General features: G+C 38.5%; 1 protein-coding gene across 1 annotated transcript; it reads right to left on the reverse strand.

Annotated features, from left to right (window-relative positions):
* Positions 1-1,957: 1,957 nt before the first annotated feature.
* LOC125662199 (lectin BRA-3-like) lies at positions 1,958-11,277 on the reverse strand. Its single transcript, XM_056146829.1, has 5 exons — positions 11,242-11,277; positions 10,595-10,670; positions 7,806-7,885; positions 6,666-6,750; positions 1,958-2,202 (listed from the first exon to the last, which is right to left on the reverse strand). The coding sequence occupies exons 1-5, from the start codon at positions 11,275-11,277 to the stop codon at positions 1,958-1,960; spliced, it is 522 nt and encodes a 173-aa protein (XP_056002804.1).
* Between the last annotated feature and the right edge of the window lie 4,542 nt (positions 11,278-15,819).

Genomic DNA, 15,819 nt, shown 5'->3' on the forward strand with positions numbered 1-15,819 from the left:
AAGGTTCCTACACATTCACAAATGCGCCTGCAAGATGCTATGAAAGTTAAGATGCCAATAAACTCGCCCCAGTCAATGAATATATCACGTTCAATTGAAATATTTATTGCAACGGACATGCGGCCATATTCGATTGTTGAGAGTGAGGGGTTCAAACAAATGTTATCAACACTGGAACCGAAATACAAGCACCCATCCAGGACAGAAAAATATGCAGCTTTAAAGAGACATTAAATGATACCAAAATCAATGTAATTCGTTATTATTCTTAGTATCTTCTGTGTATCGCGATACGTATCGTATCGTGAGGTCTGTATCGTGATTGGTATCATGAGATAAGCGTATCGTTGCACCCCTAGTGATAACCCTTTTCAATTTTGCTCCGGGGGGGGGGGGGGGGGGGGGGCGGGGGGCATATGTGTTTTACAAACATCTGTTGTTTCCATTTAGATTGTATTCAAACAATTATTTGTATTGCATCTCTTCCATTTATATGGTATGAAAATTTGAAGATTACGAACAATGATGAATCTCATAACTCCCAATCTTTTTGTCTACATTTTCAGTTTGTATTGAAAACAAGAGATCCATAGGCCTTATCGGTCACCTAAGTATCAGTCAAAGACTTTGATTCACTCCAACCCCCACCCCATACCCCCATTTAAGTTTTTCTAAAGTTTCTGATAAAATTAAGGTTATACATTATCAAAGAAATTTACACGCTGTACATGCACCCAATACGGAAAGAAGAGGACCTAGTCAACAGCACAAATGAACAATTCTAGAATTTAAATGGGAAATATAGTATACAGATGATTTTTTTTCACAATACGAATAGAAAAGTTCATAATACATGTGATACACGAATAAGCTGAGATCAAGGTCCGGTAATATTGCCTTATCCAAAATCTGATATAAAATTACATCTATATATTTCGCTAATACATATATTGATTGCCAATGCTGTAATTTGCACAACAACTGAAATGGAGAAATTGTTGAAGGATTAAATAAAATTCAACATAAAGGGACGTCCCTATGCAATAGGACGGTAAAATTGATTAGTTTCATTTTCAATAGTTTTCATTCTTATGAAAGGAACTCATATACATATATGGTGTTAATTAAAGACAGAATATCAATATGATATGGCTAGAGAATAACACACCGATACAATTTGGAGTGAGAGTAAGATATGGGGCAAAAAATACTACACAAATGTTATCAAGAGCAATGATTGATAACCGTAAGGACATGGACGAAGCAGGTAAATGGAATACGGGTGAACATACGAGTATATAAAACACAAACGTTTCAATTATACATTTTGCGTTTAGCAGAACTTCAACACTTAGTAGGGGCCTCCGTGGCCGAGTGGTTAGAGCCTCGCGCTCAAAATTACACGGCCTCTCACCTCTGTCGGCGCGGGTTCGAGTCCCACTCGCGCCGGTAAGTGAGTTTCCCAGTTTACTTTCGGAAGGTCGGTGGTCTTTTCCCAGGAACATTGTATCTGGGTTCTATCTTCCACCAATAAAAACAGGGCACCACAACATAACTGAAAAAAAATTGTTGAGTGTGGCGGAAAACATCTATCAATCAATCAACACTTAGTAAAATCCAGTTTCTGGAATCGCCCCGTTTCCCTCAGGAGAGTACCAGTTCTGCAGCCATCTTTTACGGAAATCAAAATTATTTTTAAATGAAGTATACAAAATGTCATCACTAGTATGATGTACGGGTTCCAGTCAATACAAATGCGAAACGGGCTCATTCTATTATTCTTGTTATACAGGAAATAGGCTCGTTCTGTTATTCTTGTTATACCGGAAACGGGCTCGTTCTGTTATTCTTGTTATACCGGAAACGGGCTCATTCTGTTATTCTTGTTATATCTGAAACAGTCTCAGTTGGGTGATACTCCGGGGAATGTTTTAGAAATGTGTATAAAATGAAGCGACTACGTCAGGGAAGCTTTTTCGCACAGATATGGCCTTGTAGAGATGCAGGGGAAATCGGCCCAACTCCCACGAGGGTACAAGATTACGATGCAGTCGTCATCCACGGTATAACTATTGGGTTCCGGCGGAAGCCAAAAAGTGAAATTCATTTCCGTCCCTCTGCTCCAGATGAACAGCCCTTCTGTGTCAAGGTCATTTCCTCCCGTCCACGCCAGACACGACTCCCACTTAGGAGAACACTTACCTACAAGTATGGAACGAAAAGAATAAGAACAAAGTACGCGGATATCACTACTGTTTCAAATATTGTCTTTAAGAGGTTTCCATCTGACATTCGGAGTAATGCCATTGGGGGGGGGGATTTTTTATTTCTACATTGAAGGAAAATTTGGAAATTCAAGACAAACTGGAGTCGCAAAGATTGTTATTGAGCTGCAGTGTTCTAAACCTGACCTTTTTGTACTTAAAATTGACGCACGATGTATTCAATTAAACTTGATTTTTCTGTGGGTGGCAACACAAATCAATCATTACAGAAAATAGATACCTAATCATGTTTTCTAACAATACAGTTAAAAACAAGATTTAATATAAGTAACAGGAAATAAATAATGACCCTTTTGCACTTGAGATGTGAAAAAAAAATCATGATATCAAATTCTAGAGTTTAAAAGGACATATCAGGATATAAGGCTCACGGCGGGTGTGACCGATCGACAGGGGATGCTTACTCCTCCTAGGCACCTGATCCCACCTCTGGTTTGCCCAACTATCTATTTTGTATTGCTTATAGGAGTTATGAGATTGATCACTGTTCGTTATCTTCACTTTTCATTAGGATTAATGTCATTTTTTTTAAATTTCACTTTATTTTCAAACTCTTTATCTTAAAAGGACCTTAAAAAGTGGAGGTTGGAGATCAAATTTTTTAATTATTAGCTAAAATACTCAATTTTTATACAAAATGTCAAGTCAATAAATAAAGACCTTTTTTTAAAGAATCGGTGTTCTGTTTGGAAAATACCAACCAGAGGGTGTTGCACCGGAGCGGGAATTTACCCTAATCAGAGCTCGGTGTCATCACTCTTGTAGAACTGACCTTCATCCATATTTATACTCTTAGTGCGTATTTGCCATTTAAATACCTGTAGGATTCCCCAATACTAAGGACAAGCCTAATACATTTTATGTGTCGATACATTATACATGTAGTATAAACATGAATAGTTTTAAAATCGTGAAAATTAAATTGTTCCCCCTCTCTTCTGAGTATCAGAAACAACGTATACGGTTACATATTACGAGTGTATCAAATATTTAATATTCTATACTACTACAGTTTTATACTTGTATGTATTATTTTCCACAACCAACAGTTGCAACTGCACATGACTCTGACCACAAAGAAAATATGGGAAGCTTAATAAGCATTAATACAGTTCAACAAAATTATATGTACATGCACCTGAAAACATTAATTCATAATAGCGATATGCTACTGGAATACATAACTTCTTGTCCACTCAAAACTGTTGAACGTTTATTTACCTTGTTTGGCCTTAAAGTTTTTCTTTCAGAGCTTTGCAAAGTTCACAACGGTTTTTCGTGAAAGACACCATAATATGCCTTTGTCAACACCTTTCACTCATAAAAACATACAAGTTCTCATTAGCAACGTTGAATATTAATACCCAGTTATTACATGCTGCATTCGGCGTGTTTACAACGAATCCCATTCACAAACTAGCAGTGTCCAGGTTGGAAGCTTATTTCAAATTCGGAACATTGTAATTAACAGAAATTTGACCTGAAACATTTTTAAAAACTAGAAGTGTGTTTCAATTAAGAAAAAATCTAGATGGAAAACGTAATATGAAAATAAATTGTGTTTTCGTAAGGGATTCGAACTCGTCGGTTTTAAAAAAGGGCTCATCTTTAAATATTGAATTCGACGACCTTACCCACTGAACCACGCATTAGCTCATATACTTCGAAGGGAACTTAACGTACAGGTGAAGATGATAATAATAGTGAAGTTTCGATTTTTTAAATTTTACCAAAAAAAAAAAAAAACCGCTCCCGTGAAACAAAATTTCAAAGCGACAGGTTTTTTTTAGCGGAAAACTCGAAGAACATATTCATGCTAAATCTAATTTGTTTCACGGAGACAGTTTTTCTTAAATTCGGGGATATCCCTCCATTTCAACACTAAAAATCATATAAATCTCGTATTGCTTGATTTAAACTCGAAATATTTTGGCAGATTTTGGTGATACACGTGGAAGATGAAGTACTGTCCACCGGTCGCCCCGCCATGAGCCCTATGTCTTGTTAATACAAAGTTTTCACCGGTCACCCCGCTATGAGCCATATGTCTTGTTAATACAAAGTTTCCACCGGTCACCCCGCCATGAGCCCTATGTCTTGTTAATACAAAGTTTTAACTACTTGAGACGTGCACTAATCACCGAACCCGGAGGGGCCCCGCTGAAATTTTGTAGGAGTTATGAGATTCATCACTGTTCGTTATCTTCATCTTTCATTTATTAGTACTTGTGAACTAAGCCCAACAGGATTGATTACTGAATCTTCACGTTAAACTGCAGGATAATCTTTCTCTGTGTCATAACTTTGTTTGATGATTTCATTTGAAATCTGTTAGACCTACTGAAGCATTACGATAGTCATTTCCCTATCACTGAATCACTGAAGAGACATTATTTGTAGAAATGCGCATCTGGTGCATCAAAATTGGTACCGTATAAGTTTTACATTATAATGACAACACCGCACTTTATTCTTTGAAGAAAAGAAAAACCATCCACGTATCACTTTATTTATTTTTCAAAGTCTGAATGCATCCAATAAAGAATTTAGTACTCGTAAATATTAATTTCACATTTAATCCACATCGGAATTCAGATAATATACCAATCTTAAATCCTCGTCTATATTCAGTTCCTGGGGGTACTCTTTGGTTAGTTTTCATGAAGTTTAAATAGTGGTATTGATTTCAGAACATTGAACAACAGTCTTGACATTAGGTTATGCTTAATGCTCAGTTCCAGTTGGTGAAAATATTATGAATATTGCAGATGTTAATTTTTATGTCATTTGGTTGATTATCGGATTTACGTTGCGTTGAAAATGTTTCACTGAAATTGAAACTTCATCAGTTGTAGGTGAAGTACCACGGCTTAGCGTCTACGACAAAATTAATGAAAGTTCGACTACACAAAACCCACGGAAGATAGACTTAAAACAGTGGATAAAATCCATGGATATCCAACAAGACAAGAACAAGAAATTTCCGACAAGATCAAACAAATGAAAGATAAAGATAACGAACAGAGATCAATAGCATAACTCCTATAAGCAATACAAAATAGAGGGTTGGGCAAACACGGACCCCTGGACACACCAGAGGTAGGATCAGGTACCTAGGAGGAGTAAGTATCCCCTGTCGACGGGTCACACCCGCCGTGAGACCTATATCTTGATCAGATTAACGGAGTGAAGACAATTCACGGGTGTCCGACTACCCAAAACAAACTGGATATTTAACTAGACAAACCCATTGGAGGTCCTGCTAGATTATCAAACATTAATATCGGAATAGAAAAATACTGATGGGTGTATGGCTAAACAAAATCAAAGAATATTAAACTGAGCTAGAGAGACACTCACAGTACTCAGGATATAGGGCTCACAGCGGGTGTGACCGGTCAACAGGGAATGCTTACTCCTCCTAGACACCTGATCCCACCTCTGGTGTGTCCAGGGTTCCGTGTTTGCCCAACTATCTATTTTTTATTGCTTATAGGAGTTATGAGATTGATCACTGTTCGTAATCTTCACCTTACATGAAGTATGAACAAATATTGAGTGGAATACTTACAAACCTTGGCTATCCAAATCGTCTCCACACGAACTGTAATAAATATCCTACTAAACGTTACGAAAGAATTACAGCCGAAACCATATTCGAAATCTGGTTCTTTTCTTTCTCAGATTCAGATCTTACTCTTCAAAGTTTTTGTAATTTAGATTCAGATCTTAATTTAGAACAAAATTACAATTGGTTGATTGTATATTGTTTAACGTCCCATTAGCGAGTTTTTCACTCATATGGAGTCCCGTGGCGATTCGGGTTACAATAGGTCCTCAGTACTCCTTCCTTGTAAGAGACGACTAAATGGAGCGGTCCTTCGGATAAGACCGCAAAACCCGAGGCCCAATGACACAGCAGGTGTGGCACGATAAAGATCACCCCCTGCTCAAAGGCCGTGAACCACAAGTGTATGACTATATTTTGCAGCTCTTCACCTGCAATACTCTCCATACCAGTCAAAGATTCGCGAGAGGGACGTTTAACAATATAATATGACTTCCTTTCTAATTTGCGTTAGTTTTTCTCTCAAACAATTTCGAGTTAGACAGGTTATACTATACCGATTGTATTCGAGTTAAGACAGGTTATACAATACCGATTGTATGTCGAGTTAAGACAGGTCATACTATACCGATTGTATTTGAATTAGACAGGTTATAGCGATTGTATTCGAGTTAGACAGGTTATACTATACCGACTGTATTCGAGTTAGAGAGGTTATACTATACTGATTGTATTCGAGTTAGACAGGTTATACTATACAGATTGTATTCGAGTTAGACAGGTTATACTATACCGATTATTACTGAACACACCTGTTCCTACTTTCTCGGTGATCCAGGCGTTTTCTTCCAGTGAATCAATCTCCACCAAATACGCTGATTCAGCTTGGCATTGAGTCTAAAATATCCGTTAAAAGGATTAGATCACATGATACATATATACTCACTAGCAGTCATTCTGATAAAACAGATAGCATCACATTCTTGTGTTGATATATCTGTATATCCGTGCAAGAGGTGGGGTCGCTTGAAAGACTAATGAATATTCATTACATATTGAATATTAATGATCACAAAAATGGTCCGTGTGACGGAACAGTGTTTCGCAAACATTTCATGTCTGAGTGTAAAGTTTGTTCTCTGTAAATGTGCCAGGTCAATTGACAGGGGGATACTTACTCCTCCTAGGCACCTGACCCCTGGTATATCCAGGGGTCCGTGTTTGCCCAGCTCTCTATTTTGTATTGCTTATAGGAATTTTGAGATAGATCACTGTTTGTTATCTTCACCTTTCACAGAAAAATAGGTCAATAAGCGCAAATTAATACATGTACCAATGTTGGATCAATAAAAGTTTCAGAGAGGGGAAAGATGTGTTTGACTGCAAAATGGCGAATAGGGTAGGATCAGGTTCAGGTAGGAGTAAGCATCTTTCACCAGTTGATGGAATAACTCAACGATAACCCTATCTCTTATTCAAGTAAACGGAGTAATCCGTAGTCAAAATTGCAAGGAATGGCCTAGCAATTGATAGGAAACACATCAAACAGCACAGGTTAACCATATTTATAAATTAGATCTTTGTAACGTCCATAGACTTTGCGAAGTGCTGATTTCAGACTGTTGATTGATTGATTTTTCTGTCACACTCAACAATTTTTCGGTTATCTGGTGACGCCCAGTTTTTATTGACGGAAGAGAGAACCCAAATACAATGTACCTGGGAAGAGACCACCGACCTTCCGAGAGTAAACTGTGAAACTTTCTCACTTACCGGCGCGAGCGGGATACGAAGGTGAGAGGCCGTGTGATTATGAGCGCGATGCTCTAACCACTCGTCCCCAGTCTGTTGAAACCCCTGTAACTTCGACTTCTTTGTCAATAGTGTGAACATTTCTAGAGGGGACTTAAAACTGACAAATGAAACCTGTTTTTGATTAACATGATACTCACCTTGGCGTTGCCCCAGGTCGTCCCTGTTTCGTTCAAGAAATAACAATGACCGCCGAAGAAGTCCCACCCAATGTCACAGTCTGCAATAATAAAAAAAAAAACCCACTGTATATCTATCTAATCATTAAAGGCGCCTTAGCTGTCATTTTGTCACCAAAACTGTCATTCATTGAAAATTATCCTACTTATCCTCAAAACAGGCACATGAATATGTGATTTTGATAATGAAATAATTATTCTCTTGCATGACAATAATTCTTCCTTAAATATTTCTTACACTAAAAGCGGTTATCTAACGGTGTTTCATTAGGTTTCTGTACAAAATAAACGTTTTATTTTGTCATTGTATATATTTATATGCCACTGAGAGATTTTGAAAACAAAAATTGTTGCACCGATAAAGAATTTGAGAACTCGCGTCATAATGATTATGATTTTTATACGCTCGTCGAAGACGGGACGTATTATGGTATGGCGTCGTCCGTCTGTCTGTCCGGACCTTGTGGACAGGATACAGACTGAACCATAAGCCCTAGGACTTTACAACTTGGTACATTTGATCACCATGATGAGAGGAAGATGCCTATTGTTTTTCAAGGTCAAAGGTCAAGGTCGTAATATCACTTATTAGGAAAACCTTGTGGGCAGGATACAAACCGAACCGTAAGCTCCAGGATATTATAACTTGGTACATTTGATCACCATGATGAGAGGAAGATGCCTATTGTTTTTCAAGGTCAAGGTCGGAGTATCACTTATTAGGAAAACCTTGTGGGCAGGATACAAACCGAACCGTAAGCTCCAGGATATTATAACTTGGTATATTTGATCACCATGATGAGAGGAAGATGCCTATTGTTTTTCAAGGTCAAAGGTCAAGGTCGTAGTATCACTTATTAGGAAAACCTTGTGGGCAGGATACAAACCGAACCGTAAGCTCCTGGATATTATAACTTGGTATATTTGATCACCATGATGGCAGGATACAAACCGAAGATGATTTGGCTTGGTTACTAATCTGGTATAGTAAGTTGATAGACTTGTGTTTTAAATATTGCATTTCAGTATACTGTACCTGTACTTATACTTTAGCACTAACTGTTTCAAGCAAAGGTGTGTGGTATATTAGCATATTTATGAAGTAGCGCATTCTAAGGCTATCCCTCTTTATATCTTGATATCCATTTCTACAAGCATAATAATGAATTAGCTCACAGAGGACAGCGCTAACTTCACTAAAATATGAATCCCACTAAAATATGTTTTCCTTGAGCAAAATCTACGGGCATAATACATGCCACGTTGGCGTTGCTCTTGTTAGGAATGTTTAAATTCCCAATCTTTTTTTTTTTTTTTTTGGCCTTTGATATCTACACAAATTGTAACGATAGCCATTTCATCATGAATGATTGATTGATTGTATCTTGCTTAACGTCTCGCTCGAGAAGTTTTCACTCATATGGAGTCACCATGAATGTGCTGCAGTCATAAACAATAACGATAAATATTAAACATCTGTTTTAAAGACTTGGAATTCCGAGAAACATTACAGTAGAATGAAATATAGGAAAGAAATTTGAATTTGAAAATAGTGAGTATTCTGAAAATACGAACGTTGCTTAGTCGATCTTATTGCTTGACGTAAAGGAAAAGGAATTACTGTTCAAAACATTTTTTTGGTGAACTGATGTAGCTGTTCAATTTTGTACAATATTTTTTATTCATAAATCTCTCCGAATCAAACTAAACATCCTACTTGCAATGACCATAAATGATTATGAAATCAACGTGAATTATGAAAGACTAAAACCAATGACACCTAAAGATACGTCATTGTAATACTTACAAGTGCCCCAGAAATTCCACCCAGTCCGGTTGACGTAAGCAGAGACCCCAGACTGACCACTTCTCAATGGTTTACAGGATTCCAAAAATTTGTTGTAAAAAATCCCGGCGCATGCGTATTGAAAAATTGAACATTGCCCAGCACATTCAGATAGTCTAAAGACCCCGGCTTCCGAGAGGAAAATACTTGTATTTGTCGGCAGCAAGTTCGAGTACTGGAGATTTTTTGTGAACTTCATTTCATTAATAACCGCATCACACACGATAACGACAACAGCGGTTAAAAATAAAGCTCGATAAATGCAGAGGTTTCTTTGTTTAGACATCCTTCTGAAAAGTCCAAACTTTTCACTGCATGGATTTCCGCGGGTGACTGTATAGTGTTGAATAAAGGCACCGAACACAACACATCGGTTTGAGGACCCGGCGAATGTAAACCATATCAGAGGAAAAAATCAATCATAGAAATATTTTAGATCAATGTTCGTTTGAGATAAACCCTCGTATGCATAACAACTGCGATCGCAACTTCTCGGGTATTTCCGGCAACGTCGCGAAAACAACTCGAATGATATAAGATGACCGCATAAAAATGTATTCCCTTCGCTTCAGACACCATGCAACTCATGATCACTGGTATAATTAATGTGGGCCATTGCTTTAATTCGATCAATAAGCACCTAACAATGCTCGTCAATGTTGAGAACATTTATAGTAAAATAAACAGTCTATTGAGTGAATCTTGTTTAACGCCCCTCTCGAGAATAGTTCACTCATATGGAGACGTCACCACTGCCGGTGAAGGCCTGCAAACTTTAGGCCTATCTTCGGCGCTTATGGCCTTTCGGCAGGGAGGGATCTTTATCGTGTCACACCTGTTGCGACACGGGACCTCGGTCTTTGCGGTCTCATCCGAAGGACCGCCCCATTTAATCGCCTCTTACGACAAGCAAGATCTAAATGGTTGTTGAGGTTATTATACAGAAGGTCTGGGGACACAACTAAATACGTCAGGAGATTCTGAAAAGAAAATTCATTGTTTAACACCACCTCTGGTGTGTCCAAGGGTCCGTATTTGCCCAACTATCTATTTTGTATTGTTTATAGGAGTTAAGAGATTGATCACTGTTCGTTATCTTCACTTTTCATTTGCAACACATAACAGCATTTCATTATCTATAATTTTACTGTTGTGTTGTAATTATTAAAATTCAGAAATACAACTTGAGATCTTCGTAAAAACAAGTTCTACATTTAAAAAAATATAATTGTAGGACTGCACACAAATCGTAGGTGCTTGACTTCCTGAGGTCATCGTCTTTGCAGGTATCCCTGTGGTAGGGTTAGAGGAAAACTTATGATAATTTACATTACGTAAACATGTTTCTTAATGGATTTACAAAATAATAATCGAAGGAGTGTACAGCAACCTTCACACTAAGTGTAGGTGATTGAGGTCATTGCAGCAGGTCTTGTGTTATCTTGGTGGTAGGGTGTGTAGAAAACCTAAAGAATCAAGAATGATAGTTTACATTACTTAAACAAGTTTGTTAAATGGGTTTAATAAAATGCATTTGGTGACTAATTCTACCTTATCCTCCACTTCTTGGGTAGATTTCTGAGTCATGGCATGATCTGTGCTAGGGTGGTGGGTAATCTTAAAACTCAAATAAATTACATTATGTATACTATGAAAGGTGAAGATAACGAACAGTGATCAATCTCATAACTCCTACAAGCAATAAAAAATAGATAGTTGGGCAAACACGGATCCCTGGACCCACCAGAGGTGGGATCAGGTGCTTAGGAGGAGTAAGCATCCCCTGTCGACCGGTCACACCCGCCGTGAGCCCTATAACCTGATCAGGCCAACATTGTTGATATATTGGTGAAAAAATAACCCCCAAAAATGTATCAACTGCCACTCCCTGGGTAGATTCCCCGTGTCTGTCATAAGGTGGAGGAGAACGTTCTATAAAAAAGACCAATAAAAGATTAACAACGAACTTCCATTGCATGCAAAGAAAGAAAAAGATGGAGTTGTCCCCCCCCCCCCCCCCCCCCCCCCCCCCCCCCCCAATTATATCATAAAACTCATGTATAGTCAATACTCGCGCTTGACGTGTCGCTATTCCTACCCGAAACAGGTCTCGATGTTGTGAATAAAGAAAGAATTATGTTACATGTTAGGTCTGTAAACTGAATATACACGACTTGCATTGAGGTGCAGAACAAAACCACGTGACTGGTTGAATGGAAGAAAACAAATGTTAATGCGGATACATCGTCTGGCAGGCATCCTGTATAGAATGTGTTTGGACTCCATTCACAATCACCTTCGTCACTGCACATGAACTGATACAGCTAAGCAGAAAGAAATGCATGATATGCACACCACAACAGAAGTCCGTACCACTATGACGGGATCTCAATCACGTTGTGAGAGATTCAGAATATCGATCCCGATATAAATTCGTATCTTATTGTGATGTTACGATTTTTCTTTAATTTCCAATTTATCCGTTCATCAGTTTTTGCATATATCCGTATAAGAATGTTCAATGTAAACATGACTCCGCGCTACAATGCCGTCTGAGATATTTGTATGGTTCCGGCATAGATTTCCACAAACTGTAAGTTTTAGTCTTTGCATTTATGTTGTTAACTCACCTAATATGCATATCTGCAGTGTGCACTTAACACTCTACGTAATTTTTTTTAGGAATTATAGGAAAATGATTTTACATGTGGTTAGCCTGCTCTAAAACATGGATCGACTCGTACTGGAATTTGTTGTAATGTTGTTTAAAATCAGTTTTACATGTAGAATTATATTGCAAGATTTGAGAAAGCACTGATATGATTGTGTGTATTATTCTTAGACTTAAATTTCTACTTTTGTCATTTGAAAACAAGTCCTGCTCAATTTTTTTGATTTTGGCTTAGTGTAAAACCTGGATTTGTTCTTAAAGTTTGTATTCATTGTAGTTCCTTACCCTCTCCGAGGAGGCAATAAAACATCCCAAGATACACAGAGGCTTGTTACTGCATAGTAAGAAAAGTTTGATATTCTACACATCTTTACGCCATTACGAGCATGAACAGTCTCCCAGACAGACAACTTAGATCAACACGAACGCTAACACAGCAAGCTCTCCTGCTATTTGAGGAAAGAGTAGAATATTATCACAACAAACTCCGCGATGTGCGAAGAAACATTGATTCAATTTCTATTCAGTTTAAGGACGACAGGCCGACCGATGAGAGTACCACAGGAGCCATGAGGACGGACCTCCTCCGCCATTCACATATCTACGACAACCTTTCCAGGGAGTTTGAATCGTTCTTGAAGGGGTCAAGAACCCTAGCCAGTATTAGGGAAGAAGCTGCCCACAGATTGGTTGCCTCCACAGTACGAACCAAAGTCGACATAATACTCCAAGAGATGGGAAGTCGTCTAGCACAAGGCTCCCCACCCCGGACGTCTTCAGCTAGCGTTAAGCAGAGCCCTCTACAGAGCAGAGGCCCTTCTGAGACTGGATCGAGCACCATCACGCAACGTCAGGCAGCCAAAGCAGGCCTACAAGCGGCAAGAGTAGCACTTGAATTTACTGAAGAAGAAGCTAATCTTATGAAAAAGCAGGCTGCTATTGAAGCGGAGCGCAAGGTACTGGAAAGTCGCAGGGCTGTAGCAGTGGCACAGACCACCTTCGAGGTTTTGGAGACACTTGATAGGAGGAAGGAACCGGATATCTTAAGTCAGCTCAGTGATGGAGATGATCATCATGTTGCTTTTAAAAGGACAAATAGTTATGTTCATAACTTGGAAAACAATCCAGATGATCATAAGAGTTTGTGTTCTGAATTAGACGGAGTAAATGGCTTTCGTAATCTGAGACACTCTACACCTCACGAGAAATCTGTAAAGGATCGGGTTCCTATCTCAAACCTCAACCCACAAGCCCAAACATTCTCTCCATTTGGCTTCAACCAACTAACCCAATACATAGCCAAAAAGGACCTGATCTCTTTCCGCTTCTCAGCTTATGATGATAATCCAACTCACTACTCATTATGGAAAGCTACCTTCCAGAACATACTCACAGAGGTGGGTGCGACACCATTAGAACATCTTGATTTACTTGTTCGATGGCTTGGTCCGGATTCAAAGAAGCAAGTACAAAGTATACGCTCAGCAAATGTTCAGCATCCAGAGAGGGCACTACGTCTCGCTTGGGAACACCTAGACCACAGATTTGGGAGTCCGGAGATAATTGAGGATGCTGTTCAACGTAGGATATCGGATTTCCCAAGACTACAGAACTATCAAAGGAAGGAATTCTTTGACCTTGCGGATCTGGCTAGTGAAATAGAAGGAATCAAAAATGACGATCAGAACGCTATTACATTTGCATACTTTGACTCTTCCTATGAAGTAAATAGACTGGTATCAAAACTACCGTCCAATCTGCAAGAGAGATGGACTCATAAAGCAAGTGAATATAAAGTACAGCACAATGGACAATTTCCTCCATTTACCTACTTCTCTTCATTCCTTCAAAACACCGCAAGAGTGAAGAATGACCCAGAATTTATCTACGAATCTGATAGTCGAGGACAAAATCAGAAAAACTTCTTACGTCATTCAAACAGCAGTGGTACCCTTTCAACGAAGAAAGTGTTAACTAAAAAGACAGAAGTGGCGGCATCTGAAATCTCCACAACGATATGCCCGCTACATGGAAAAAATCACTCATTAAATGAGTGCACGGCTTTCCGCGCGAAACCACTAGAGGAAAGACTAAAATTTGTACGTATGAAACAAACAGACAATACCCTGACATTTTGTCAAAGGATTCCTCTCAGAGGGATACAAGTTCAGTTAGCATTTCAGCTGGATTGGTCCATCCTTGACCTACTTTTGAGCTAAAAATAAGTCAAACAGTATTCCGGGCTTTTTTTCATTACGGATACATAAAATGTCCTGATATTTAGTCGTGGGCTTCTTCTTGGAGGAATACAAGTTCAGCTTGCATTTCAGCGGGATTGGTCCATCCTTGACCTACTTTTGGGGGGAAAATGTTAAACAGTTTTCCGGGTTTTTTCCCTATTATGGATAAGGTATTGCCCAGATATTTAGTCAAAGGCTTCCTTTCAAAGGAATACAAGTTCAGTTTGCATATTAGCTGGACTGGACCATTATTGACCTACGTTTTGGAAAATATAGGTCAAACAGTTTTCCAAGCTTTTTCTCATTACGAATACAGATATTGCCCTGATATTTAGTCAAATGCTTCCTCTCAGAGGCATATAAGTTCAGTTTGCATTTCAGCAGGAATGGTCCATCATTGACCTACTTTTGGACTGAAAATAGGTCAGACAGTTGTCTGAGCTTTTTTTTTTATTACGCATACAGATATTGCCCTGATATTTAGTCAAAGGCGTCCTCTCGTCGGAGGACAAGTACATTTAGCATTTAAGCTGGATTGGCGCACTACAACCTACAGTACTTTAGGGGTAGAAGTAGGTCCAACAATTTTCCAGATTTTTTGGTATGGTCACAGGTATTGCTCTGAAATTTAGCCACAACCTCCCTTTCAGAGAAATATTAATTGGTGCACTATGACCTACTTTAGGGTTAAAAGTAGATGAAATGTTTTTCTGGACTTGTTATCATAAATAGATATTGCACCAACATTATGTCACAACCTCAATCTCAGTGAAAATTTAATACATAATCAGTTCACATGTCAGATGGACTGGTGCACCATGACCCACTTTAAGGCTTTTCTATTCAGAATGTGTGTTGTATCAATTCAGAGTGCACAATATGCTTCTAGGTTGAATTTCACCGTCAGACGTGCGTATATTGTATCGTTTGTTGTATTCTTGTTAACATTTCACATATTTTCAAACTCTTGTCTTAAAATCTGAAAAGGACCTTAAAAAGTGGAGGTTGGAGATCAAATGTTTGAATTACTAGCTGAAATTCTAAATTTTTATACAAAATTTCGGGTAAATAAAGACTTTTTAAAAAAAGAATCCGTAAATATCTCAACCAAAGAGGGTGTTGCACCGAAGCGGAAATTTCCCCTAATCGGAGCTCGGTCCAAGCACTCGTGACGTAGAACTGACCTTCATCCACATTTATACTCTTATTGCGTATTTG

This window comes from Ostrea edulis, chromosome 8 (genome assembly GCF_947568905.1).
Source record: "Ostrea edulis chromosome 8, xbOstEdul1.1, whole genome shotgun sequence".
NCBI classification, from domain to species: domain Eukaryota; kingdom Metazoa; phylum Mollusca; class Bivalvia; order Ostreida; family Ostreidae; genus Ostrea; species Ostrea edulis.